Source organism: Scomber japonicus, chromosome 17, assembly GCF_027409825.1.
Source record: "Scomber japonicus isolate fScoJap1 chromosome 17, fScoJap1.pri, whole genome shotgun sequence".
Classification (NCBI taxonomy): Eukaryota; Metazoa; Chordata; class Actinopteri; order Scombriformes; family Scombridae; genus Scomber; species Scomber japonicus.
The window spans coordinates 3066016-3093635 of record NC_070594.1 but is presented as its reverse complement, the minus strand read 5'-3'; the positions used below and the strand labels follow the sequence as shown (position 1 = coordinate 3093635).

The 27620-nt window shown below is 40.1% G+C and overlaps 1 protein-coding gene and 1 long non-coding RNA gene across 2 annotated transcripts in view; both read right to left on the bottom strand.

The window, feature by feature from the left end:
* Window positions 1-4313: 4313 nt before the first annotated feature.
* The window catches only part of LOC128377468 (NLR family CARD domain-containing protein 3-like), a 29591-nt gene continuing 6284 nt past the window's right edge, over window positions 4314-27620 (bottom strand). Inside the window, exons 5-8 of the mRNA XM_053337420.1 lie at window positions 15120-15293; window positions 14772-14945; window positions 8926-8953; window positions 4314-5045 (exon numbers count right to left, since the gene is read on the bottom strand). Of these exons, the coding sequence (XP_053193395.1) occupies window positions 4488-5045; window positions 8926-8953; window positions 14772-14945; window positions 15120-15293 (934 nt within the window). The 3' untranslated portion in view covers window positions 4314-4487. The remainder of the gene's footprint in view (window positions 5046-8925; window positions 8954-14771; window positions 14946-15119; window positions 15294-27620) is intronic.
* Window positions 25112-27620, bottom strand: part of LOC128377211 (uncharacterized) — a 5388-nt gene continuing 2879 nt past the window's right edge. Inside the window, exon 3 of the long non-coding RNA XR_008323301.1 lies at window positions 25112-25142. This is a non-coding gene — a long non-coding RNA (uncharacterized LOC128377211). The remainder of the gene's footprint in view (window positions 25143-27620) is intronic.

The following is a 27620-nucleotide window of genomic DNA, read 5'->3' as shown; positions in this document are numbered from 1 at the left end:
AAATAATATAAGAAATATAGTAATGACAAAATAAATAAGTGACTAAATTAAATAAATAGGTTTAATAAAAGAAATAAATAAAAAGGAAATTAAATAAATTAAAAAAAAAACCTATATAACTGATGACTATAATGCACCTTAACACACCACCATCACCCACTATGAGCTCAGTAATAAACATAAAGTAGAATATCCTTCCTGATAATGTTAACAAAACTATAAAAGTTAAAACTTATTAAATGTAGACTTTATTGCAGAGTCGTTCAAACATGAATGATCAAACGGTGTCTGACTTGATTCAGTTATTTGACGTGTTTCTACCACTAGGGGGCAGACGAGCTCCGCAGTAAACTGACAGACACACTGTGGTCACGTGTGGTTTTTTTTTTTTTTTTAAAAAAAGAAATGTTTATAACATCCAGAAGATAAACAAAATGTGTGTGTAATTAGTTGTCTTATCAAGCTATAGGAGAAATATGAGGGTTTATTGTTAGTGTGAGATGCTGTCAGACATTCTGTTAGTTATACTTTTTATACAAAGACGTCTTTTCTCTCATGTTTCTGTCTGTATCATTACTGTGGGAAATGTTGGAAGTTACATTTACAGGATTCTTCCTTCAGTACCTGATTTTTAAGGTTGCTGTGCCACATATGTGTTGTCTCTTATATTTGTATTTTTTCTATTTAAAATAAAAAATTAATTTGGGACTACGGATGCAAATTAGCAGTTTTGCTATAATCCAGCATGTTTAGAGATGTTTAAATATCGATATCCAAAAATAAAGCATTATTTTCTTTAGTCTCTGACAGTAAACTGAATATCTGGAAGTCGTTTTGGACTATTGGAAACATTTTTCACCTTTTACTTACACTTGAAAAGACCAAGTGACACCTTTCAGAAAATAACCGAGATGAATTGATGATGAAATAATGGTTAGTCACAGCTCTAATTTAAAGTAAGTGGTAATGGTGACAATGAAACAAGATGTTTTAAAAATATGTTTTCAGTGAATCACAAAATCTTTAATATAACAAAAAAACTCATTGATAAAATATTTACAGATATAAACGCTGTACTGCAGTTTTCAATAGGCCTAAGTGATTTAATAAGTAACGTCAAAAGACAAAAAGGTTTTCCACTGCAGGTTTAAGTACAAAATACAAAGTCTGTGACCGTAAACTGAACAGCAGCTGTGTTTCAGCCATTTGACTTTATATTAAAAAGGTTTGTTTAGTTACCTTGATGGATGTAAGAGTATTCACCTAATTATTTACGCATGTGTGGTTGAAGGGCTCCCCCTGCTGTCCATTAGTTAGTATTACATCTGTGGTAAAGAGGAGAGTGTGACAGATCCTGTGTGCAACAGGTGTGGAAGAGGTAGGACCCAAAAGCAGCACAGAACCAGGAAGCAGTTTTAAATGATCTTTATTATATAGTCCACAAGGAAACTGAACAGGTATCAAGCAGGATGTGTAGGGGGACAGGCAGGGTTCAGGGTCACTGAAGACAGAGTTACAGCAGGTAAGATAATGCCAGTAGCACTCACGGACATGAGGTGGACCAAGCTGGAGTTTCTGGGCTCTCCTGACAGGACCGAAGCCAGAGGACAGGAACAGCCACAGGTAGACAGGAACAGCCACAGGTAGACAGGAACAGGCCATACTCAAAGTCAGGAACAGAAGACTGGTGCGTTTACCAGGGAAGACACGAGGAGAGGAGGTCAAAAGCAAGCAGGGAATCAGTCCGTGAATCAGTGCTGGAAGGTCTGGCATGCAGATGAAGTAAAATGACGATCTGGCCCAGAGTGAGTGGACAACAGGAGTTTATATACTGACTTGATTACTGATGAGCTGCAACTGAGTGAACAGGTGAACAGAGTTAACTGATGAGGTGGGTGTGGCTGATTAGCAGGAGTGGAAGACACAGCGAGCTCTTTTTAGTTTTTTTGTAAGGAGAAAGTTAAAGTTTATGTTTTGTGATACTGAACGCTGCATTATGAAAATAAATGGATGTGATGCAACATAACAGAGATGATTGTGATTGTTTGAAACAAAGCGTGGTGAGTCATAAAAAACACTGACAGAGACAAGTGTGTGTAATTCTTGAAAATACACTGAGAAGACACTACAAGCTGAAACTCTGATCAACCAAACAACTAATCAATTAATGGAGAAAATAATAAGAATAATCATTAGTTACACCCTGACATAATACAGTGCTGAGTGCATAAATACAGGACAGAGTTAGAGACGTAAAATGAAAAAATATGACAAGAAATAGACAAAACCCAACAAAACCCTACAATAAGAACATCCACATAAAAACAATAGTACAGTATAAAAATCACCATGGTAACAAAAAATACCATATTAATGCCAGTCCTTCCTCCTTCCTTCCTTCCTTCTTTCCTTCCTTCTTCCTTCTCTACTTCTCTCTTTGTTTCCTCCCTCCCTCCTTTCCTTCCTCCATCCTTCCTCCTTTCCTTCCCTCCTTCCCTTCATTTCTTCCTCCCTCCCTCTCTCCTTTCCTTCCTTCTTTCCTTCCTTCTTCTTTCCTTCTTCCTTCCCTCCTTCTCTCTTTCTTCCCTCCCTCCTTTCCTTCCTTCCTCCTTCCTTCCTCCCTCTTTTCCTTCCTTCTCCCTTCCCTCCTTCCTCCCTCCTTTCCTTCCTTCCGTCTTCCTCCCTCCCTTCCTTCCTTCCTTGACTCAAGGACAACAGGAGGGTTAACTATCAGAGTGAAGTGTGTGTGGTAGATGTGATGTGGAGTTGGTGTGGGTGGAGTTCTTGTCTTCACCAGCAGAGGGGGCAGGTTGTTATTTAACCCTCACATACTGTTCATATTTGGGCATTTCTCAGTATCCCCTCATAGTTACTCTCTGTACATAGTTTTGGAACCACAAATCATTGATGTTTACCTCATCAGCCATTCATAAATCAGTGATTAATCCTTAGTGAGGCTTTCAGAGAGCAGAGAGAGTGTAATCTTTGGTTTTCATGCTTTTTTTAAATGAATGATGAATATGATGAAAATATGATTCACTCATGCTTCTCACAAATGTAAAAATGGGTCAAATTAGACCCTGAACAGTATGTGAGTATGGAGGTATGATTATATGTGACTGTGAGTGAGTGAGCACTGTATATGTTAGTATACTATTAGGGTTACCAACACTGGCAGGTACAACTGATGAATGGGGCCCAATGACAATTAAAGTGGTCACCTTGTTTTTTTGTTATTTCTTTGAGTCTTTATGTGATGTGTTCAGATCAGAGCTGAAGCCACCGACAGTCTGTTTTTACAGCTGAGCACAATTTACTCATTATTCATTTTATACTGACTGACTTGTATTTTAGTGTCAGTTGTGTTAATAGTTGACATCGATGGTAACAGCTCGTCTTTTTCCCAGTTTTGGGTTGAATGGAGAGTTTTTATCATCAGTGTTTAACAGAATCTTGCAGGTTTTTGAGGTTTTTTGGTGAAAGGTTCATTGTTTGAGTTGATTATTGGAGGTGGTTGGTAGGTTGATTTGACCCTTCAGACAGTATGTCAGCTGTGAGTATTACAGGAAGCTGTTATCACTGATATCACATCTCTGTTTAAAGACTTCATATGTATCAGTGAGCCATCTTTAAATAAATGTTTGATGTGTAAAATCATTTTGTTCCATATATTATTGCATAAATATGGGGCAGCTAGTCCTCTCTGAACAAAGAATATCAATTCAAGGGACGTTTCACAAAAATCTGAAACGCATTTATTTACTTAATTATTTGCATCTACACACATATAGAATTCATTCTGTCGTACATGTTACAATTAGAGAAATACACAAGTAGAAGTAGTATAACATTACACATCGATTAAGGCAAGGGGAAAAAATGATTATGTAAAAAACAAAACTCTGAATAATAGTGAATGAATATTTTTACTAAAGTGTAAAACAGCCAAAGCTGCCCAGCAAACATGGACTTACAAGATAATATTTAGAGGCAAGAAAACCTAAAGGAAAGCAGCCCATACATGTTATTATATACATACATCACATAGAAACATACGTTGATGTTAATGATTGAACACAAACTGAGCTGATGTCAAACAGACTGGCATGTCTGGTGGACATTTTCAGGAAAAACTTCACTTTAAGATCCTGATAACATGGAATAACTAACAGCCACTAACAGCTGCTAGATGCTGCTCCAAGAAAACTTTACTCAAGTGAATATCAGAGTCAACACAGTTTTTACACATCAATTCAGTCCAGAGGAGATCATTTCACTACTTCTAATAGAAACTATATTCTGACATTAAAGCACAGTCAGTGATTCGAATGAAACCAGAGTGAAACCTCGTCCACCATCTACATTTAAACACAGGAAGCTGCTGTCACTTCCTGTTTCTACTGTTCACTGGTGAACAGAGTGAACAGTGATTTCAGCAGCTGTCTTCAGTCAGCAGTGTGACTGTTTGTCTCCACAGGAGGAGACTCTCACTCAGACAGAGGACACACAGACACTGAGGAACCAGACTGCCAGACCCTAAACCCAGCATACAGAGGTTCAGTGAATGTGGTGTTGAAGGTGTGGAGGTGGATCAGTGTGTCAGAGGAGACTCTGTAGAAGGACAGAGTGCCAGCAGGACAGTCCACATATACTGCTACTCTGTTAGAGACAGAGGAGGAGGAGGAGGAGGAGGAGGAGGAGGAGGAGGATAAGGGGGAGATGTATGTTACTCTCTTATTGTGACAGACAGAGTAACCAACATCAGAGCAGATCAGACTCCAGGACTGATTGTTCCATCCAAACAAACAGTCATCACTGTCTCCTTTCCTGCTGATTCCTCTGTAACTCACTGATATATTAATTCCTCCTCTCCACTCGACCTCCCAGTAACAGCGACCAGTCAGAACATTTCTACACAGCAGCTGAACCATGGGGTCAAATCTGTCTGGATGATCAGGATATGACTGAACCTCCTTCACATGTGTCACCTTCCTGTTGTTGTCAGACAGTTTGAGGTTTCTGTTCACTGTGTTTGTGTCCAGTGTGAGTTCACAGAAATCTGATGAAGAGAAGAAGAAACAACACAGCAGCAGTTTATCATCTGACACACCTGATGGATTTATTCTCTGTTTAACGTCTGATCTGTTGTTCATTTCTATAAAGTTTCATGATGACACATTTTGTCAGTAATGTTTTAATGAATAAATACCACAAAGACCAACTTTGTATTTAAAGAGAAACTGACTGTGTGCTGTTTAGTTGTAATGAATCAAATTCAATCCACACTTACACTTCTCCACACCAGGTTTTAACCTGTGCTCTCCACCATGGTCCACCCTGGAGGAAGAAACACAGTCAGAATGATTTTCTATCCAACATGAGTCCTAACTGCTGTTCAACATGAAGCAGTGTTCCTCAGTTTGTCAGAGTGACACAGAAAAAGGCTGAAACTCATCTGTCTCAACTGTCTGCTGGATTCTTTCACTGAAGTCTGAGAAGAAAAGACCTGAAGAAGAAGATGTGATGAACAAATATGTCCTCCCACATGATAAATCACTAGATTAAATATTGATCTCTGCATGTTGTCCTGAGGATAGAGCCAGTCATCACTTCAATATCAAAAGGAGACAAATTTAAGTTGTTGGAGACATTCAGTCTCTACATTTAACCATCCTATAGGAGCAGTGAGCAGCCACTGAGGACCAACTCCAGTTCTATATTAGTTCCTTCTTCAAGGACATTGACAGGAGAAATAAACTGTGTAGCAGCATAGAAATATGTTTATTTATTCTATGCACTGTGTTAATTGAGCGTTGCTGATAGCCAATCACTGGAGGCAGGCTGAGTGTAAGAGTGGCAGTCCTCCCCTCTTCTCTCCCTGAACGCTGACCCACGATGCATCACTTCTCTGACCTCACAGGTAAATGCTGGTACCTGCGTGGGTTTCTCTCTCCCTCCCTCTTGTGTGTGTCAGACTCTGTAGAAAGGTATGTAGCCTTTAATGTAGCCTGCAAAAGCTTTTTTTTGTGACCAATTTTTTATTATTTATATATTTGTCATTTACAGGAGGGGAATCAACTCATAATAATCACCTATAGGCATTCTGCTTTGTTTGTATTCTGCTTTATACTGCGCTGCTTTGAACCACTTTGTGGCGCTGTGCTCTTCATGCTGTGTGTTCATCTTGCCTTACTGGTGTTGCTTTGCAGCTGTGCTTTAGTCTGTCTACATAATGAACTGTGGACACAACTTTTAAACTGGGTTTAAACCCTACATTTTAAACATATAATTGAGTGGAGTGTGGTATTACACCCCCCTATTTTTGTATCATTTGTATAATTTTGATCATTTTCATCATTTTCATCACACCCACTCACTCGCACACTCACTAGGGAGGGACGTGAGGTCTCCACTGAGGTTAAGGTGAAGTCTAGGTTTATAAACAGCAACACAGGTCACCATTTCTGACGGTCACAGATTTTGGTGTAACACCGGTTAAAACAAGGGAAAATATATTTTTCAGGCAATACTTAAAATAAAATATTACATTTTCCTCTATCATTACCCATCCTTACCAAGATATAGAAATGTTCGTTCGTTTTTAACATATAACTGTTTTCATTAGCAACTAGATCATACTTCACAATGTGATTATGCATGTAAAGCCTAACCTAATCAATATATATTGACTTTATTAAACATCATGCATTATCTCATTTCAAAAAACAGTCGACTTTTCAGCAGTGCTGTGAGGACAAACCACAGAATGAGAATACAGAGTTCATCAAAGCCGCCTGAGGCTACAGGTACTCATGCCTTCTGATTAACCCTTTCATGCCTATATATGCATATATTTCAATTAATGTACAAATGAACATAAACATATTGCTTCTTCACTTTCTTACCTTCTTGCAAACATTACCATGCTAATAAAATACCTACCTATCTAATTAATTCATCCCACAGCAACAACATTAATAATTCTCATTTACATACACCATCTCATTCACACATGGCCTAACATGTCATTGGTTATGTGGATCTAATTTCAAACAACTATCTGACTACAGTCATGGATTATATTCACCTCAGGTTACAGGTATTCATACTTTAAACAATTCACTGACTCAACTACACTCACTTACAATTTAGTCAACTGCATAAAAACCGCATTTGAAATATTTACTTTTCAGCTGAGCGCCAAGCGATCGATCGAGTAGCATCCAGCTGCAGCCCCGGAGCAGAAGCCCCTGACGTGACAAAAGCCTCTGGCTTGACGGAAGTGACGTAGAATACCAGAAATTACGGGGTTTTTTGAGGATACGCGAGTACCTTGCTGCAGTAAAGATGGCCGACAAGAGCCCCGCCATATATCCAATCCTTGCCGAAGTGTCAGGCGGAAGATAATCACCACTCCGAGCGAAAATAAAAATAAAAGCCTAAAAAACTCCACATGCATCGTTTATACATAATTCTATGAACTTTGTGCAATTACATGTTCATCGTATCGGTATAACTGACTCCACAAGTTTATATTCTACTGTAAGACTCAGATGTTAGTTAGAAGTCAACACTAATCAAGTTATAATGTTAACGTTTCATGGATTTAACTTTAATATCAACACTATGAATACAAATGTGAATATTATGTTTGTGTGGTGGTGGTAGGGGGGTTCACTCTCTCTCACACACTCACAATAGGACTGAATAATAACTCAGATTGAATACAGTTCTCAGATTAAATAAAACAAGGATTCATCTTCTATACAGTACGTTGGTTGTGTGGATCTCATTTCTTGATGGCCTGATTAAATAAGGTTAAAATAAATATAAATGGACAATTCATACACGCTATATTAAGCAATTCTGTTTTACTAAAAAACAAAACAACATTGATTTGCAGGATTAAATAAAGGTAAAACAAATGAGGGACAATTCATAGACGTTATGTTAAGCAATTTTAATTTGAAAAAAGAGGCCACTTCCGTCAAGCCAGAGGCTTTTGTCACGTCAGGGGCTTCTGCTCCGGGGCTGCAGCTGGATAGTATTGGATCGATCGCCAGCGAAAGAGACTGAAGAAGACATTGGAGCCACCTCATGTTACAGGTACTCATACTTTCTAATTTACATACACAGTCTTATTCACGCATGGCCTAACTAACTTTGGTTGTGTGGATCTCATTTCAAACTACTAACTGACTCTACTACACTCTTAAATTATCATTTAGTCAACTGCATAAAAGCCACATTTGAAATATTTACTTTTCAGCTGAGCGCTGTGAGGACAGTCAGCAGCAAATGAGACTGAAGAGATCATTGGAGACACCTGCAGCTACAGGTACTCATACTTTCCCATTAACCCTTTCAGACATTTGCTCGTAACCAACATGTGGCTCCTGGTTATGTATAACTAATTTCAAAAACATTCTGATTTTTAAGTTCAATGATGAACGGCAGCTCAGCAGTGGAAAACAGACAAAACCAGAAAGAGGAATCAACACTTCAGAAGAACACAAACAGCTCCACACCAAGTCACACATGCAGTTCAGTTTGATAAACCTCACATGGATTAAAACTCAGTTTCCTGCACTGCTGTTATGTTCCCTTGGGTGACATATCATTGCATGTATTATATAAATTCTATATAAAGATGTAGATATCTTCTAAGGGTGGAACGGTTCACAGAATCCACGGTTCGGTTCATATCACAGTTTTCAGTTCGGTTTATGTTGTTCTTTTCAGGGTGGGGGGGGGTAACACTTCATTTCTCATATTTTTAGACTGGATGACGTCATCAAGGCAAGAGAGCGATACAGATTAATAAAAAAAAATCCTTACTAGTTTAACACTAACCAACAGTCATTTATCAAGGAGAGTCTTAAATTAGTGCCTCAGATGAATTAACATTATTTTACACACACTGACTAGGTCTGGGATTCCCACCTGACCATAACTGAAGGAGGAAAAGATCATAACAATATAAAGAGCTGTCTCATGAAGACCATCGTGCATGCTGCATAATACATTCAATAGTTTGATGAAGTTACTAGAAATGTCCCGTGCTACTCTGTTTTTCTGCGTCAGTTATTTTTAAAAATATGCACATTGATTAATTTACAGCTGCTGCACGTCTCCTGTTCAAACGGACGTATTTGCCTCACAATGCTAAAATACAACAAGCCAACTCTAAAATAAAACGTGTAACTATAGGCTACATTATAAAGCCTATTTTAATAAGCACACTGCAGGATACAAGAGAAAAACACTGAAGGAAACCGTTTTATTGATGCTGCTAAAATCTGCCTGTGGCACATGAAATAATAATAATAATAATAATAATAATCGACACGTCAACATGAAAGTGGATCATTTATTTGTAACCGATCAACCGCTGTGTTAAAAAGATCCCACGTATAATAATACTTCACTGGGTTACTGGCACGTTGAACCAAACAAACCTGAACAGTGACAAGCGTACCGAACAGGACAGATTTTTTAAATGAACTGTTCCATCCCTAATATCTTCTGTCAACAATCCCTAAACCTTTGTATGGCAAGTTCTCCTTTTGGTTTATTTTTAATCTTTACCTTATATGTAGTCACATAAAGTGAACTTCTTTATAATAAACAGTAAATACATCAATAATAAAATAACAGATGGACTCTCTTCTGATGAGTTCAGGGACACCTGAGGCCTGTACTACGAAGCTGGATTAACCTACCCAGGATCTCTCTCCGTTACCTGGGTTGACTTATCCAGATATTCGCAGTCTAGGATAAGCGGTACTACGAAGCTGGTTATCAACTCGGTAAATCAACCCAGGGTTTTCCCATCTGGATCTCTGCGCGCTCACATTAAGGGGAGGTGTTTGCAGCGTCTGACCAATCACAAACATGCAGAAACTCTGCAGAGCTACTTTACCATGGAGGAGCAGACAATTATTCTTCAACAATATGAAGAATTCAAACACATCATCCAGGCAAAAAGCAACACTGATGCAGCAAAAGCCAGGAAGGAATGCTGGCAGAAAATTGCAGACTCTGTTAATGTGTAAATTCACGAGATCATACAATATTAATTTATCAGACAATATAAACGGACAGCACTCTGATCACACAATGCCACTTTATTACGGCACAGACGTTTCGGGCAGAGCGCTTCCTCAGTGCCCTTCCTTTCATAGACACATTAAGTTATTATGCTTCAACCATTTGAGTGAATGATGTCAAACCAACTGTATAACATACAGAATAATATCCCTCATGTGCCTCAAGGCTTATTTTACAAATATATATTTTCGTCAATTTTTTACAATTACAATAAATAAATACTGTTATTATGCTCCCTGACACTTTGATCTCAGGATGTCAAACCTACAGAATAATATCCCCCACGTGCCACAATGATTAATTTTAAATATATATTTTGGCCAATTAAAAAATTGCATCTATCCCTAAAAGCTCATTCTCTCCTAAGCGCTCCTCTCACGATCCACGCACCAATGTTGACAGGATCTTCTAAGAATGGGCAGGTCATTTTCTAAGAGAACTGATTGGTCAGGAGGTGGTGCTTTTGTACTCATTGATCTCTTATCCAGAACATAACGGCAGGTTAGCCGTTCAGCATAAGTTACCATGGTGATTTACCCCGGTAAGAAGTGAACCAGCTTCGTAGTACGGAAAACCCAGGGTTAACCCTGAAGTTACCTCGATAAGAGAAAATCCAGCTTCGTAGTACAGGCCTCTGGGGTCTGTTTCAGAAAGCAGGTTTAGTGAAAACTCTGAGTTAGTTAACCCTGAGATGAGGGAAACTCTGGTTTTTCAGTTTCACAAAGCCAGTTCAGCTTAACTCTGAGTCAGTTACCATGGCAACATACTCGGTGAACCTAACCTGCTCGCTGGCAGGTTTTCTTCAACTAACCCCGAGTTTCTCCTACTTTTTAGTTGAAGCCTGCAGACTGAAGGAGGTGTCAGACATGGTGTGTCCTTTTCTTAAAGAGTCGGTTAATATTGAAGCACAAATACGAAGCACAAATCTCCGTCTGGGTGATCAGACCCTGCTAGAATGTTTTATCATTCTCTGATGATGTTCTGTTTGAGTGTTTCCATTTTTCTGTACAATCGATAATTTATCTGAAGAATATTCTCAGCCCTTGTATCGTGTGTACGACACCACATGGACATGCTCTCAGTTCAGAATAAGTCCTCTGTTCAAGTTCATGTTTCCAAGGCAACCGTCTGTCGGGCTGTCACAAACGCAGTATTTGAAGGTGATTGATAGCCAAGTGGTTACTGCTCATGCTTCATAGTGACAGTGTTGCTGGTTCGATACCAGTGAGGAACTTCCTCTCTCTATATCAGCTACTGTTAAATTAGGGAGAAAGTGCCCAAACATAAAACTAAATTTGACTATTGCACTTAAACGTTTACACTTTTGTAGTGTTGTATGTATAAAGGCATGTAGGTGTTGCTTTCAAATCGACAATATTAAATACTGGCAGTGTTGGGATGGCTGAAAAATTTACTTTCTTTTTTGCTTAGAAGATTTCATCAACTACTGAAATATATATAACATGTTGAATGTAGCATTTAAATGCTGTTTAATGAGGTAGGGCAGGCTAAACAACACCACAGCAGCTTGTAATCAATACCTTACTTGTTTGAGCTATATTTGTGTGGGAGCTGCAAAGCTCCCACACTATGTTATCTTCGCTCTTTATATATTATTGTGTGGGAGCTGCAAAGCTCCCACACTATGTTATCTTCGCTCTTTATTTATTATTTCGCCGTTTTTCGTAGCGTAACTAGTCCTACACGATTTGTCATATCAACTTCGTTTCAATGTCAAATTGTACATATCCATAAGGAGATGTGTGCTATTACTTTTCATATCTCTAACATATTCCATTGATTTTTTATAATTTTTTTAAACATTAAAATTTATAATGGAAAGTCAATGGGAGCGATGTTTGAAAGCTCATATCTCAAGAAGTAAAAGTGCTAAAGTGTTCAAACTTCAACTACAGGTGGCCCATGAGCAAATGCTTCACATATTGTAAAGAATGATCTGTAGCGCCACCATGTGGTCAGTTATTACATGTTTTACATTTTGGCTTATAACTCATGAACCGTAAGGCGTATTCAAACAATCTTTGCACAGTGTGTTCCTTGGATGGTACCAAGTAGACTGATATAGGCCACGCCCATTTGCGTCTAGAAAATTTTTCCGCCATTTTGATTTTTTTGAAAAATACATTTTTTACTACTTTTGGCACATTTTTCATCCAATCTTCATCAAACTTGGTACACAACATGTTTAAAGGACCCCGAACACAGCTATTATCTTCATTTTTTGGTAACCCTTACCGTTTGTCCGTAATTGGTTAGCAAACTTTTGAGGGCGTGGCCTGATGCATTTAACGATCAATAACTCTTCAATGCCGATTCGGATCGCCACAAAATTTGATAATCTTGTACACATGGTGGCACTGTACCATTATGTAAAAATTGATACAATTTTACCAAATGGGGGCGCTACTGTAATATTATAACACAATATTCCTACAGTTCTGTTGTCTTCAATGAAATGAAACTTGGTACATTAGTTCTCCATGTCAATGTGTACAATATAGTGAAACATGGAGCCAATAGCCCCACCTTGTGGCCATTAGTGAAACACCAACATATGACTTATTAAGTTCCATATCTTTTAATGTCAACCTTCTATGATGACAGCAGAATTGTACAGATGGGGATATTGAACACCTTTGTGGTATTTAATGAAACTTCACCTGTAGGTGGCGCCACAAAATGTTGAATAATTGCTGCTCCAACAGAAATCTGCAGTGAAGGTAGCAATAACAGGAATGGTGGCAGCGACTGCATCTGGCAGTTTGCGAGGGATGCGTCTGCCAGTTTGCAGCTCCCACACGCAATTTCTTATGAAATTGCTAAATTTTCTAGTTATTATTTCGCCGTTTTTCGTAGTGTAACTAGTCCTACACGATTTGTCGTATCAACTTCGTTTCAATGTCAAATTGTACATATCCATGAGGAGATGTGTGCTATTACTTTTCATATCTCTAACATATTCCATTGATTTTATATAATTTTTTAAAACGTTAAAATTTATAATGGAAAGTCAATGGGAGCAATGTTTGAAAGCTCATATCTCAAAAAGTAATAGTGCTAAAGTATTCAAACTTCATTGGCGGGTGGCCCATGAGCAAATGCTTCACATATTGTAAAAAATGATCTATAGCGCCACCATGTGGTCAGTTATTACATGTTTTACATTTTGGCTTATAACTCATGAACCGTAAGGCATATTCAAACAATCTTTGCACAGTGTGTTCCTTGGATGGTACCAAGTAGACTGATATAGGCCACGCCCATTTGCGTCTAGAACATTTTTCCGCCATTTTGATTTTTTTGGAAAAATACATTTTTTACTACTTTTGGCACATTTTTCATCCAATCTTCATCAAACTTGGTACACAACATGTTTAGAGGACCCCGAACACAGCTATCATCGTTTTTTGGTATCACTTACCGTTTGTCCGTAATTGGTTAGCAAACTTTTGAGGGCTTGGCCTGATGCATTTAACGATCAATAACTCTTCAATGCTGATTCAGATCGCCACAAAATTTGATAATCTTGTACACATGGTGGCACTGTACCATTATGTAAAAATTGATACAATTTTACCAAATGGGGGCGCTACTGTAATATTATAACACAATATTCCTACAGTTCTGTTGTCTTCAATGAAATGAAACTTGGTACATTAGTTCTCCATGTCAATGTGTACGATATAGTGAAACATGGAGCCAATAGCCCCACCTTGTGGCCATTAGTGAAACACCAACATATGACTTATTAAGTTCCATATCTTTTAATGTCAACCTTCTATGATGACAGCAGAATTGTACAGATGGGGATATTGAACACCTTTGTGGTATTTAATGAAACTTTACCTGTAGGTGGCGCCACAAAATGTTGAATAATTGCTGCTCCAACAGAAATCTGCAGTGAAGGTAGCAATAACAGGAATGGTGGCAGCGGCTGCATCTGGCAGTTTGCGAGGGATGCGTCTGGCAGTTTGCAGCTCCCACACGCAATTTCTTATGAAATTGCAAAATTTTCTAGTTTTATATTTCATATTCAGTTACTGCCAAGTAGGCCTATGTTTTGTACCTGTTGGGGTCTGCATGAATGTTAAATGTGCCACGCACACACACATACACAGAATATAAATGTTGAACAAGACAAACTCGAGACAAAATGTTTCTCTTTTTTTTCATTAATACTCATTGTTGACTGTCTTTTCTTAAATATACTCATCATCTGCATGTATTCATTAATATTTCTAACTCCTTTGGGGAGGAGTAGGAGGACTGAGCCCTTTGTTTCTCCTGTTGTCATGGTGAATCATGGTATCTGTGCTCCATTGATGAGGGCTTGGTATCTCCTCATGCACGAGCTTCACTCAGAGTTACTTTGACTCAGAGTTGATTGAACTAACTGTTAACACTTCTGAAAACCGAAAACTCTGAGTTTGACAGCTCAGAGTTGGTCAACCTAGAGTTAAGGTTTAACTCAGAGTTAGTTAAACCTGCTTCCTGAAACAGGCCCCAGGAGATCATGAAAGGTTAACTAAAGAATAACTTTAGGTCGACATACTAGCTTTTTCAAGAGGTTTCCCTCACATCATATGATCTTTAAAAATAGTTACATCCACACCTGAGATTATCCACCTGTCTGTCCATACCTGAGAGTGTCCAGTCTCCAGTATGGATCCTCCAATCCAGCAGACAAAAGCTTCTCTCCTGAGTCTCCTGGATGATTGTAGCTCAGGTCCAGCTCTCTCAGATGGGAGGGGTTGTAGCTCAGAGCTGAGACCAGAGAAGCACAGCCTTCCTCTGTGATCAGACATCCTGACAGACTGGAAATGTAAAAATGTTTATAACAGTGTTTTAACCATATCCAAGAATCCTACAGATAAGAATAACTGACATATGTCTGAATGTAAAACAGCAACTGTTAACTGTATTTAATGTCAGAATCAGCTTTATTGTCATTATTCAAGACAAGAGAATTACAGATGATGGATCCTGACCTGAGAGTTTCCAGTGTACAGTGTGGACTCTCCAATCCAGCAGAAAGCTGCTTCACTCCTGAATCCTGCAGGTTGTTGTTACTCAGGTCCAGATCTCTCAGACTAGAGGACTGGGAGCTGAGAACTGAGGACAGAGCTGCACAGCTTCTCTCTGAGAGTTTACAGCCACTCAGCCTGAAGAAAGATTAGAAAAGAAAACAAAATGTTTTATTTATCATATTTAAAATGAAACATATTTGAAATAGTTCATATATCCAGTGTTTCATCCACTTACAGAGCTTTATGTGAAGCTTTGACCACTGGCAGCAGCCTCAGAAGAGCCTCTTCTGAAGCAGAGTATTTCTTCAGGTCAAACACATCCAGATCTTTTTCTGATGACATTAAGATGAAGACCAGAGCTGACCACTGAGCAGGAGACAGTTTATCTGTGGAGAGACTTCCTGATCTCAGGGACTGTTGGATCTCCTCCACTAGAGAACGATCATTCAGTTCATTCAGACAGTGGAACAGATTGATGCTTCTCTCTGTAGACACATTCTCACTGATCTTCTTCTTGATGTACTCGACTGTTTCCTGATTGGACTGTGAGCTATTTCCGGTCTGTGTCAGCAGACCTCGTAGGAGAGTCTGATTGGTCTGCAGTGAAAGACCCAGGAGGAAGCGAAGGAACAAGTCCAGGTGTCCATTTGGACTCTTTAAGGCCTCGTCCACAGCACTCTGGTAGAAACATTTCTGGGATGTTCTTTCTTCTGCCAGCAGATTGACTTCAGACTTGATGAATGTCAGATGGACATGAAGAGCAGCCATAAACTCCTGAACACTCAGATGGACGAAGCAGAACACCTTGTCCTGGTACAGCCCTCTCTCCTCTTTAAAGATCTCTGTGAACACTCCTGAGTAAACTGAGGCTGCTCTGATATCGATGCCACACTCTGTCAGGTCTGATTCATAGAAGATCAGGTTGCCTTTCTGCAGCTGCTCAAAAGCCAGTTTTCCCAGAGACTCAATCATTTTCCTGCTCTCCGGATTCCAGTGTGGATCTGTCTCAGCTCCTCCGTCATACTTGACCTTCTTCACTTTGGACTGAACCACCAAGAAGTGGATGTACATCTCAGTCAGGGTCTTGGGCAGCTCTCCTCCCTCTCTGCTTTTCAACGCATCCTCCAGAACTGTAGCAGTGATCCAGCAGAAGACTGGGATGTGGCACATGATGTGGAGGCTTCGTGATGTCTTGATGTGGGAGATGATGATGTTGGCCTGCTTCTCATCTCTGAATCTCTTCCTGAAGTACTCCTCCTTCTGTGGGTCAGTAAACCCTCTGACCTCTGTCACCATGCCGACACAATCAGGAGGGATCTGATTGGCTGCTGCAGGTCGTGTGGTTATCCAGAGGCGAGCAGAGGGAAGCAGTTTCCCCCTGATGAGGTTTGTCAGAAGCACATCCACTGAGGTGGACTCTGTAACATCAGTCAGGATCTCATTGTTATGGAAGTCCAGAGGAAGTCGACACTCATCCAGACCGTCAAAGATGAACACAACTTGGAAGTCTTCAAACCTGCAGATTCCTGCTTCTTTGGTTTCAGTAAAGAAGTGATGAACAAGTTCCACCAAGCTGTACTTTTTCTTTTTCACCACATTCAGCTCTCTGAAAGTGAATGGAAATGTGAAGTGTATGTCCTGGTTGGCTTTGTCTTCAGCCCAGTCCAGAGTGAACTTCTGTGTTAAGACTGTTTTCCCAATGCCAGCCACTCCCTTTGTCATCACTGTTCTGATTGGTTCATCTTTTCCAGGTGAGACTTTAAAGATGTCTTCTTGTCTGATTGTTGTTTCTGGTCTGTCTGGTTTCCTGGATGCTGTTTCAATCTGTCTGACCTCATGTTCATCATTGACCTCTGCAGTCCCTCCCTCTGTGATGTAGAGCGGTGTGTAGATCTGATTCAGAAGGGTTGGGTTTCCTGCTTTAGCGATCCCCTCAAACACACACTGGAACTTCTTCTGCAGGTTAGACTTCAGTTTATATCGACACTTTGCAGCACGAGCTCCTGAACAAACAACAAATGAAATAAATCAGATGATTCTACAGTAAATTGGTAGAATGTTAACATTAAACTGCAGATGTTTATATTTTCCTCCACTATGAAATCTATTCAGCTCATCAGTTGATGACAAACAGTTTCTGACTGTTTTCAGCTCAGAAGAATTCATAGATCTGATACAGATGTGTGCATCATATTAACAGCAGAGTTGGAAATATAAACCTCTCCCATGTTGCCTCCATTTCCTCTCCATCATGTTAAATCTGTTAAAATCCTCTTACTCTGCAGACGCTCAGCCAGCTCCTCCTGCTTCATTCTCCTCAGGAAGTGCACTGTGATCTTCAGAAATGCCTCTCTGCTGCTCCTCCTCTGCTCTTCCTCCTCACTGTCCAACTCCTCCTCATCCTCACTTTGACTCTCTAAGCATTCTGGGTAATCTGGACTCAGAGCCTTCTGCATCTTCTTCAGCTCATTCTTCACAAACCTGCTGATGTTCTCCTCCAGCAGCTGGAACAGAATCAAATGTAAATGTAACTGGTAGAAGTCAACATCAGATGATCAGTGACAGACTGAAAAGCTGCTGGTCTACAGAGTGCAGCATGGAGACTGTTAGGACCAGAATGGTAGTTTAGTATTTAGTCTGTGGCTGTTGTAGTTAGCAGTAGTAGCTGTGCTTTACATTTACACACCATAAATATGGAGTCCAGCTGTGTTTGATGCTGCTGGACAGACTGACCACTGAGAACCTCTGAGCTCTGCTGATGAACTCTGTGAAGAAAAGATGAAGTCTCAGAATAAATAATGACACTCAGTGTTAAAGGTGTTGTGTTCTATCACAGTGGATCCAGGTAAAACACTCGGCTGTTCTGTCAGACCTCTGATCATTTGTCTCTGTAAAGACTTTGTACCTCTGTTTAAACACTTTTATAAAGATAAAGTTTGTTGTTTTTATAAAAGTGTTTGTAGGAGGAGTGTGTGTGTTTGTAATTATGAGGACATAGTGTGTAAAAACTGTTTCCTCTTTTTACAGTCTGACCTCTGATCAGCAGACTGATGTCCATGTTTGAAGTCAATAAGTCGACCCTTAGACCAGTCGCTCTTCATGGACACACAGCTGGGTTCAGGAGAATCTGGTCTCTGCTGATGGATCCTGATGGAAACACAAATAATGTCTTTGAACACCACACGAAAACCAGATGCAGTACTGGGACGAGGTTAAAGGTCATTGACCAATAGTCAGTGGACAGCTGAATTAAGCTCAATGAGGGTTGGATAATAACAGACAAACATTTTACAGTCTGACCTCTGATCAGCAGACCGATGTTCATGCGTGAAGTAAATAGGCCAATCTATGGACCCGTCACTCTTCGTGGACACACAACTTGGTTCAGGTTCAGGTCCATCAGAGTCTGGTCTGTACTGCTTCTTTATCCTTCAACACAACACACAGAGCTTTGAGTGTGAATAATTATGGTGGAGTGATGTGAGTGGAGAACAGTGATGGACAGTTAGAGATCCTCCCAGTAAGCAGAAAACTGCAGTCAGACGATCAGTCAGAACTATCATATCAACCTTAAAATATACTGAGATCTGAGGATGTGGTGCTGTAGTTCATGACTTCAAAATTGTCTTAGGTGTGATGGAAACTAACAGAAACAAAGATTTTACATTCTTACCTCTGATCAACAGATTTATGTTCATCGTTGAACTTCTTTGATTTAAATATCGACCACAGATTCTTGACAGACGGTCGGCTGAGTTCATCAGAGTCTGGTCTGTGCTGCTTCTCTGTCCTTCAACACAACACACACAGAGCTATGAGTGTGAATAATGATGGTGGAGTGATGTGAGTGGAGAACAGTGATGGACAGTTAGAGATCCTCATCTCACCTCTGAGCTTTGGTCTGGCTGTCATGTTCCCCACACAGAGAGCTTTTAGAGGGAGGGACTCCCTCCTCTCTGTCCTCACTCTGATCCATAGCAGAGAAACACCTTCACACAAACACAATAACATGCTCATTCATTACAACCAGCTGCACATCACACACACACAGTAGTTCTTATTACTGTCATTGACATGTCAAATATTTAGAGTCATATTACACCCAAAAATGTCATTACATTCCCAAATTATATTTGTATGTCCAAAATAACTTTCTACAATTCCCAAATTCATAATTGTAAATGTTGTTACAGCAAGACCAAAATATGTCTTGTCATAAACAATCAATCATCAGTCATTTGTAAAATAGCATCCATATTTTAGTTGTAGTCTCAACAACATAATCATGTTCCCTCCAATTATGTTATTTCTCAAAATCCTCAAAATTGATATAATATACCAAATTGCTTCTTTGTTATGTCCTGAAACAATAAAAGAGGATGTTGAGTAGTTAGTGCAGTGAGAAAAAGCGGGTCCGTGTTTTAAAACTTTACATATTTAAACTGTGGCAGAAGTTTAACAGTTAAACTCAAACATAGTTCACATGTTCTGTTAGTTTGTTAGTCTGTTGGTGTTATTTTGGACTCCACACTCTCATATGACACACACATTAAATCTGTCACCAAATCCGCCTTCTTCCACCTAAGGAACATTTCCAGACTCCGTCCTTCACTCTCTGACTCAGTTGCCGAGACTCTCATACATGCATTCATCACCTCACGTCTGGACTACTGCAATGCCATCTTGTATGGGATCCCCAATAAAACACTGGACAGGGTCCAACACGTCCAAAACTCAGCTGCCAGGGTTCTCACTCCAACAAAACCCTGGCAGCACATCACCCCCACACTCAAACAGCTGCACTGGCTTCCAATTAAGTTCCGCATCACTTTTAAACTTCTTCTCACCTATAAATTTCTTCATGCCGTTGCACCCCAGTATTTAACGGACCTTCTCCATGTCTACCACCCTTCACGCGACCTGCGCTCCGCCGACTTGGGCCTCCTGTCCATCCCCCGCACCAGAAGGCAAACCTTCAGTGTGGTAGCTCCTACACTTTGGAATTTGCTCCCTCAGGACATTCGCCAAGCACCAACTCTGGACTCTTTCAAATCATTGTTGAAAAGGCACTTGTTCCTGCAGGCTTTTGCTAAATATGTGTTTTTGTCTGTGTTATTATTGTGAAGTGACCTTGGGTTTCATGAAAGGCGCTACACAAAATAAAGTTATTAGTTTGGGCCCCTGAAGGCTGAGGGGCCCTAAGCAGCCTCTAAGTCCCTTACAGCTGGCTCTGGTCCATCTAGAGACATGAACTGTGTTAAATGTGCTTCAGTTAAACAGTCAGTCTCAGTGTTGTAACATGGAAGTTTGAACACAATTAAAAAATGAACTTTGGTCAAGTTGATCAAAGCTGTTCAACCAGTTCTGACACTTCCTGCATTTTTAACTGATGAGATTATAGTTTTACCTGTTAATCACTAACAGTCATACATGTAAATAGTTCTAAAATAATCTGGTTATAAAACATTTATACCAGCAAGCATCAAATACATATGTTTAAACAGTCAATCAGCATGAAGAAACATTTGAGCTGCAGTCAAACAGTGATACAACACAATGTGATCAAAGTGATGGTGTTCAGACATTTACAGATTTCTCTGGTAGGATTCTCACCTGCTGAACTCACTTCAGGTCAACTTACAGACACTTTCCACCTTCATGTGTAGAGGAAACACTGGGAGAGAAGAAGCTGCTCATTCTCCCTCGTCAGTCCTGCTGTCTGTGAGCATTTGATCTGAGGACGCTGTCACATCCTCATAACTTCACAGTCCAAGTCTAAACAACATCAGAGTGACGTGAAAACCAGTCTAACCAGTCAGTGTCAGAGAAATCACACATCACATGTAGTTCTGCTATCTGTCCACTAGATAGTGTTTGATTAGTCACCTTGATGGATGTGAGAGTATTCACCTAATTATTTATGCATGTGGTTGAAGGTCTCCCCCTGCTGTCCATTAATAAGTATTACATCTGTTAAAGAGGTGAGCGTTACAGATCCTGTGTGTAATGGATGTGGAAGCAGTAGGACCCAAAAGCAGCACAGAAACAGGGAGCAGTTTTAAATGATCTTTATTATATAGTCCACAAGGTAAGAGAACAGGTATCAAGCAGGATGTGTAGGGGGACAGACAGGACTCAGGGTCACTGAAGACAGAGTTACAGCAGGTAAGATAATGCCAGTAGCACTCACGGACATGAGGTGGACCAAGCTGGAGTTTCTGGGCTCTCCTGACAGGACCGAAGCCGGAGGACAGGAACAGCCACAGGTTAACAGGAACAGGCGATACTCAAAGTCAGAAACAGAAGACTGGTGTGTTTACCAGGGAAGACACGAGGAGAGGAGGTCAAAAGCAAGCAGGGAATCAGTCCGTGAATCAGTGCTGGAAGGTCTGGCATGTAGATGAAGCAAATGATGATCTGGCCCAGAGTGAGTGGACAACAGGAGTTTATATACTGACTTGATTACTGATGAGCTGCAGCTGAGTGAACAGGTGAACAGAGTTAACTGATGAGGTGGGTGTGGCTGATTAGCAGGAGTGGAAGACACAGCGAGCTCTTTAGTTTTTTTTTGTAAGGAGAAAGTTAAAGTTTATGTTTTGTGATACTGAACGCTGCATTATGAAAATAAATGGATGTGATGCAACATAACAGAGATGATTGTGATTGTTTGAAACAAAGCGTGGTGAGTCATAAAAACCACTGACAGAGACAAGTGTGTGTAATACTTGAAAATACACTGAGAAGACACTACAAGCTGAAACTCTGATCAACCAAACAACTAATCAATTAATGGAGAAATTAATAAGAATAATCATTAGTTGCACCCTGACATAATACAGTGCTGAGTGCATAAATACAGGACAGAGTTAGAGACGTAAAATAAAAATATGACAAGAAATAGACAATACCCAACAAAACCCTACAATAAGAACATCCACATAAAAACAATAGTAGAGTATACAAATCACCATGGTAACAAAAAATATCATATTAATGCCAGTTACTGCTGCTTGGGTCGGTTGTTAACCCTCCTGTTGTGCTCAGGTCAAGGAAGGAAGGAAGGAAGGAAGGAACGGAGGAAAGAGGAAGGAAGGAAGTGGGGAAAGAAGGAAATGAGGAAGGAACAAAGGAAGGAAGGAAAGGAGGAAAGAAGGAAGGGAGGAGGAAGGAAATGAGGAAGGAATGAAGGAAGGGAGGAAAGAGGAAGGAAGGAAGTGGGGAAAGAAGGAAATGAGGAAGGAAAGGAGGAAAGAAGGAAGGAAGGAAGGGAGGGAGGAAAAGAGGGTCCTCCCGGGTCAAATTGACCCCGTCCGTTTTGACTTTTCCTTCTTTCCTTCCTTCCTTTCTTCATTCCTTCCTCCTTCTTTCCTTCGTCCTTCCTTCCTTCCTCCTTTCCTTCCTTCTTCCTTCTCTACTTCTCTCTTTCTTTCCTTCCTCCCTCCTTTCCTTCCTCCTTTCCTTCCCTCCTCCCTTCATCTCTCCTTTCCTTCCTTCTTCTTTCTTTCTTCCTTCCCTCCTTCTCTCTTTCTTCCCTCCCTCCTATCCTTCCTTCCTCCTTCCTTTTTCCTTCATTCTTCCTTCCCTCCTTCCTCCCTCCTTTCCTTCCTTCCTTCTTCCTCCCTCCCTTCCTTCCTTGACTCAAGGACAACAGGAGGGTTAACTATCAGAGTGAAGTGTGTGTGGTAGATGTGATGTGGAGTTGGTTTGGGTGGAGTTCTTGTCTTCACCAGCAGAGGGGGCAGGTTGTTATTTAACCCTCACATACTGTTCATATTTGGGCCTTTCTCAGTATCCCCTCATAGTTAGTCTCTGTACATAGTTTTGGAACCACAAATCATTGATGTTTACCTCATCAGCCATTCATAAATCAGTGATTAATCCTTAGTGAGGCTTTCAGAGAGCAGAGAGAGTGTAATATTTGGTTTTCATGCTTTTTTTAAATGAATGATTAATATGATGAAAATATGATTCACTCATGCTTCTCACAAATGTAAAAATGGGTCAAATTAGACCCTGAACAATATGTGAGTGTGGAGGTATGATTATATGTGACTGTGAGTGAGTGAGCACTGTATATGTTAGTATACTAATAGGGTTACTAACACTGGTAGGTACAACTGATGAATGGGGCCCAATGACAATTAAAGTGGTCACCTTGTTTTTTTGGTATTTCTTTGAGTCTTTATGTGATGTGTTCAGATCAGAGCTGAAGCCACCGACAGTCTGTTTTTACAGCTGAGCACAATTTACTCATTATTCATTTTAGACTGACTGAGTTGTATTTTAGTGTCAGTTGTGTTAATAGTTGACATTGATGGTAACAGCTCGTCTTTTTCCCAGTTTTGGGTTGAATGGAGAGTTTTTATCATCAGTGTTTAACAGAATCTTGCAGGTTTTTGAGGTTTTTTGGTGAAAGGTTCATTGTTTGAGTTGATTATTGGAGGTGGTTGGTAGGTTGATTTGACTCTTCAGACAGTATGTCAGCTGTGAGTATTACAGGAAGCTGTCATCACTGATGTCACACCTCTGTTTAAAGACTTCATATGTATCAGTGAGCCGTCTTCAAATAAATGTTTGATGTGTAAAATCATTTTGTTCCATATATTATTGCATAAATATGGGGCAGCTAGACCTCTCTGAACAAAGAATATAAATTCAATTGACATTTCACAAAATTCTCAAACCTATTTATTTACTTGATTATTTGCATCTACACACATATAGAATTCATTCTGTCATACATGTTACAATTAGAGAAATACATAAGTAGAAGTAGTATAACATTACACATCGATTAAGGCAAGGAGAAAAAAATGATTATGTAAAAAACAAAACTCTGAATAAGTAGTGAATGAATATTTTTACTAAAGTGTAAAACAGCCAAAGCTGCCCAGCAAATATGAACCTACAAGATAATATTTACATCACCTGCAGAGGCAAGAAAACCTAAAGGAAAGCAGCCCATACATGTTATTATATACATACATCACATAGAAACATATGTTGATGTTAATGATTGAACACAAACTGAGCTGATGTCAAACAGACTGGGATGTCTGGTGGACATTTTCAGGAAAAACTTCACTTTAAAGATCCTGATAAAATGGAATAACTAACAGCCACTAACAGCTGCTAGATGCTGCTCCAAGAAAACTTTACTCCAGTGAATATCAGAGTCAACACAGTTTTTACACATCAATTCAGTCCAGAGGAGATCATTTCACTACTTCTAATAGAAACTATATTCTGACATTAAAGCACAGTCAGTGATCCAAATGCAACTAGAGTGAAACCTCGTCCACCATCAACATTTAAACACAGGAAGCTGTTGTCACTTCCTGTTTCTTCCTGTTTGTTCACTGGTGAACAGAGTGAACAGTGATTTCAGCAGCTGTCTTCAGTCAGCAGTGTAACTGTTGGTCTCCACAGGAGGGGACTCTCACTCTGACAGAGGACACAGAGACAATGAGGCACCAGACTGCCAGACCGCAAACCCAGCATACAGAGGTTCAGTGAATGTGGTGTAGAAGGTGTGGAGATGGATCAGTGTGTCAGAAGAGACTCTGTAGAAGGACAGAATGCCAGCAGGACAGTCCACATACACTGCTACTCTGTTAGAGACAGAGGAAGAGGAGGAGATGTATGTTACTCTCTCATTGTGACGGACAGAATAACCACCATCATTATCAGAGCAGAACAGACTCCAGGACTGATTGTTGCATCCAAACAAACAGTCTCCACTGTGTCCTTTCCTGTTGATTCCTCTGTAACTCACTGATATTTCAACTCTTCCTCTCCACTCGACCTCCCAGTAACAGCGACCAGTCAGACCATTACTACACAGCAGCTGACTGTAGTAGTCAAATCTGTCTGGATGATCAGGATATGACTGAACCTCCTTCACATTTGTCACCTTCCTGTTGTTGTCAGACAGTTTGAGTTTTCTGTATACTGTGTTTGTGTCCAGTGTGAGTTCACAGAAATCTGATGAAGAGAAGAAGAAACAACACAGCAGCAGTTTATCATCTGACACACCTGATGGATTTATTCTCTGTTTAACTGTTGTTCATTTCTATAAAGTGTCATGATGACACATTTTGTCAGTAATGTTTTAATTTGTTTTGTTTTTTTTAATTGTAATTTAATTGTAATCTTATCCTTTTGTCTTTTTTATTCTTTCATATTTTCCTATCTTTATAATCCTCCTAACCTATCTTGGAGTCTGTGTGATTTTATGTTAATGTCCATCAAGTCCTCAAGTGTTTTGCGAATCTACTGCAATTTACATTTTTTTTCAACATATCTAACATGCCCTGTGTGGAGGAGGCAGAGCTGGATGCAGGGATCTTTAGTAACACAATCTTTTGCCTTTTCAGTGTCGCATGGAGGTCAGGGACAATACCCATGGGCTGGCAGACCGGGACGGTGGTCCCATTTTTAAAAAGGGGACTGGAGAGTGTGCTCCAACTGTTGAGGATCACACTGCTCAGCCTCCCGGGAAAAGCTTATGCCAGGGTGCTGGCTGGTTCAGGAGAAGCAATGTAGATTCCATCCCTGCTGTGGAACAGTGGACCAGCTCTTCACCCTTGCAAGGATACAGAAGGGGTCATGGGAGTTCACACATCCAGTCTACATGAGTTTTGTGGACTTGGTGAAGGCTTACGACCGTGTCCCTCAGAGGACCTTGTGGGAGGTGTTGCAGGAGTATGGGGTATCAGTGTCACTACTGCAAGCCATTCTGTCCCTATATGACTGCTGTGAGAGCTGTGTTCACATTCTCACATTCTCTCAGACCTGGTCTCAGTGGGTGTTGGGCCTCAACACACCATGACCTCCAACAGGCACTGAGATGGATTGAAGCTGAATCTGAAGCGGTCAAGATGAGAGTCAGCACCTCCAAATCGGAGGCCATGGTGCTCTGCCGGAAAAAGGTGGATTGCCCCCTCAGGTTTGGGAGGGAGTCACTGTCCCAAGTGGAGGAGTTTTAAGTATGATGAGGTCTTACTCACGAGTGAGGGTAAGATGGAGCATTAGATCGACAGGTGGTTGGGTGCAGCATCAGCAGTAATGCGGGTGTTGCACCGGACTGTCTTGGTGAAGAAGGAGCTGAGCCTGAAGCTCTCAATTTACAGTCCATGTCCCAACCCTCACCTATGGGCACGTTACTTTGAAAAAGTAATTACTCATTACTTCTCCCAAAAAATAACTGAGGTAGTAACTGAGTTACATCAATGTCAAAGTAATTAATTAACAGGAAAAGTAATTATTATGTTAATTTTTTAAAAATTGGCTTCCTGTAGTGACCGAAATAATGAGATAATGAGATCGCGGATACAAGCAGCAGAAATGAGTTTCCTCCACTGAGTGTTTGGGCTCAGAGATAGGGTCAAGAATTCAGACATCTGGGGGAGGCTAGGAGTAGAGCTGCTGCATTGAAAGGAGCCAACTGAGGTGGTTCGGGCATCTGGTCAGGATGCCTCCTGGACGCCTCCCTTTAGAGGTGTGTCTAACTGGGAGGAGTCCCTGCGATAGACTCAGAATATGCGTGGGGGGATCACGTATCTCTCGTCTCAGGATCCCCCAGGAGGAGCTGATGAGCATTGCAGGGAAGAAGGATGTTTGGGTGTTATTACTCAGCCTAAAGCGACCGCAACCCGATGAATGGATGGATGGATAGATGATATTTTTTTCTATTTCTTATAATCCCTACTCTAATGGCTGAAAGGTGACGCATATCACTAATGGTAACCTAGGTCTTTCATGTCATGATCTTTAACCCTCGTATTGTCTTCGTTTTTACTACGCACCTTTTGTCCTCCCGGGTCAAATTGACCCGGTCTTGTTCAACTGTTTATAAAGTATGTAATATAAAATGATCCTCAATTTTTTTGTTTCACCTTTTCAGTGAACTTGTTTCCAACACATTAACATATATTTTACACTTTTTTTTGTAATATATGGTATTTTAGCCCCATTTACATAACAGTATACCTCATTTTTGAGTTAAAAAAAGCAGAAATTCTGAATTATTTTCACTATGGTTTTGATCAGAGGCACACAATTTGATGGAATATCACAGATTGGTATATGTCAAAGTTTAGTCAGGATATTGTTTTGAAACCACTTAAATTTTTTTAATGGCAGCAAATAGTCACACCTGTTGTCCTCCCGGGTCAATTTGACCCGGTCTTGTTGGACTGTTTATAAGGCATGTAAGTATAAAATGATCACACAATTCTGTGTTACACCTTTTAGTCAACTTGTTTCCAACACATAACCACAGATTTTTCATTTTTTTTTTGTAATGTATGGTGTGGTAGACCTCATTTACATGAAATGTCAAATTGACCTGTCTAATTCGACTGTTTATAAAGCAGAAAATCTCAAATGGTCACACCATTCTGTTGCATATTTTTAGCCAACTTCATTCCAACTCATTACCACATATTTTAAACTTATTTT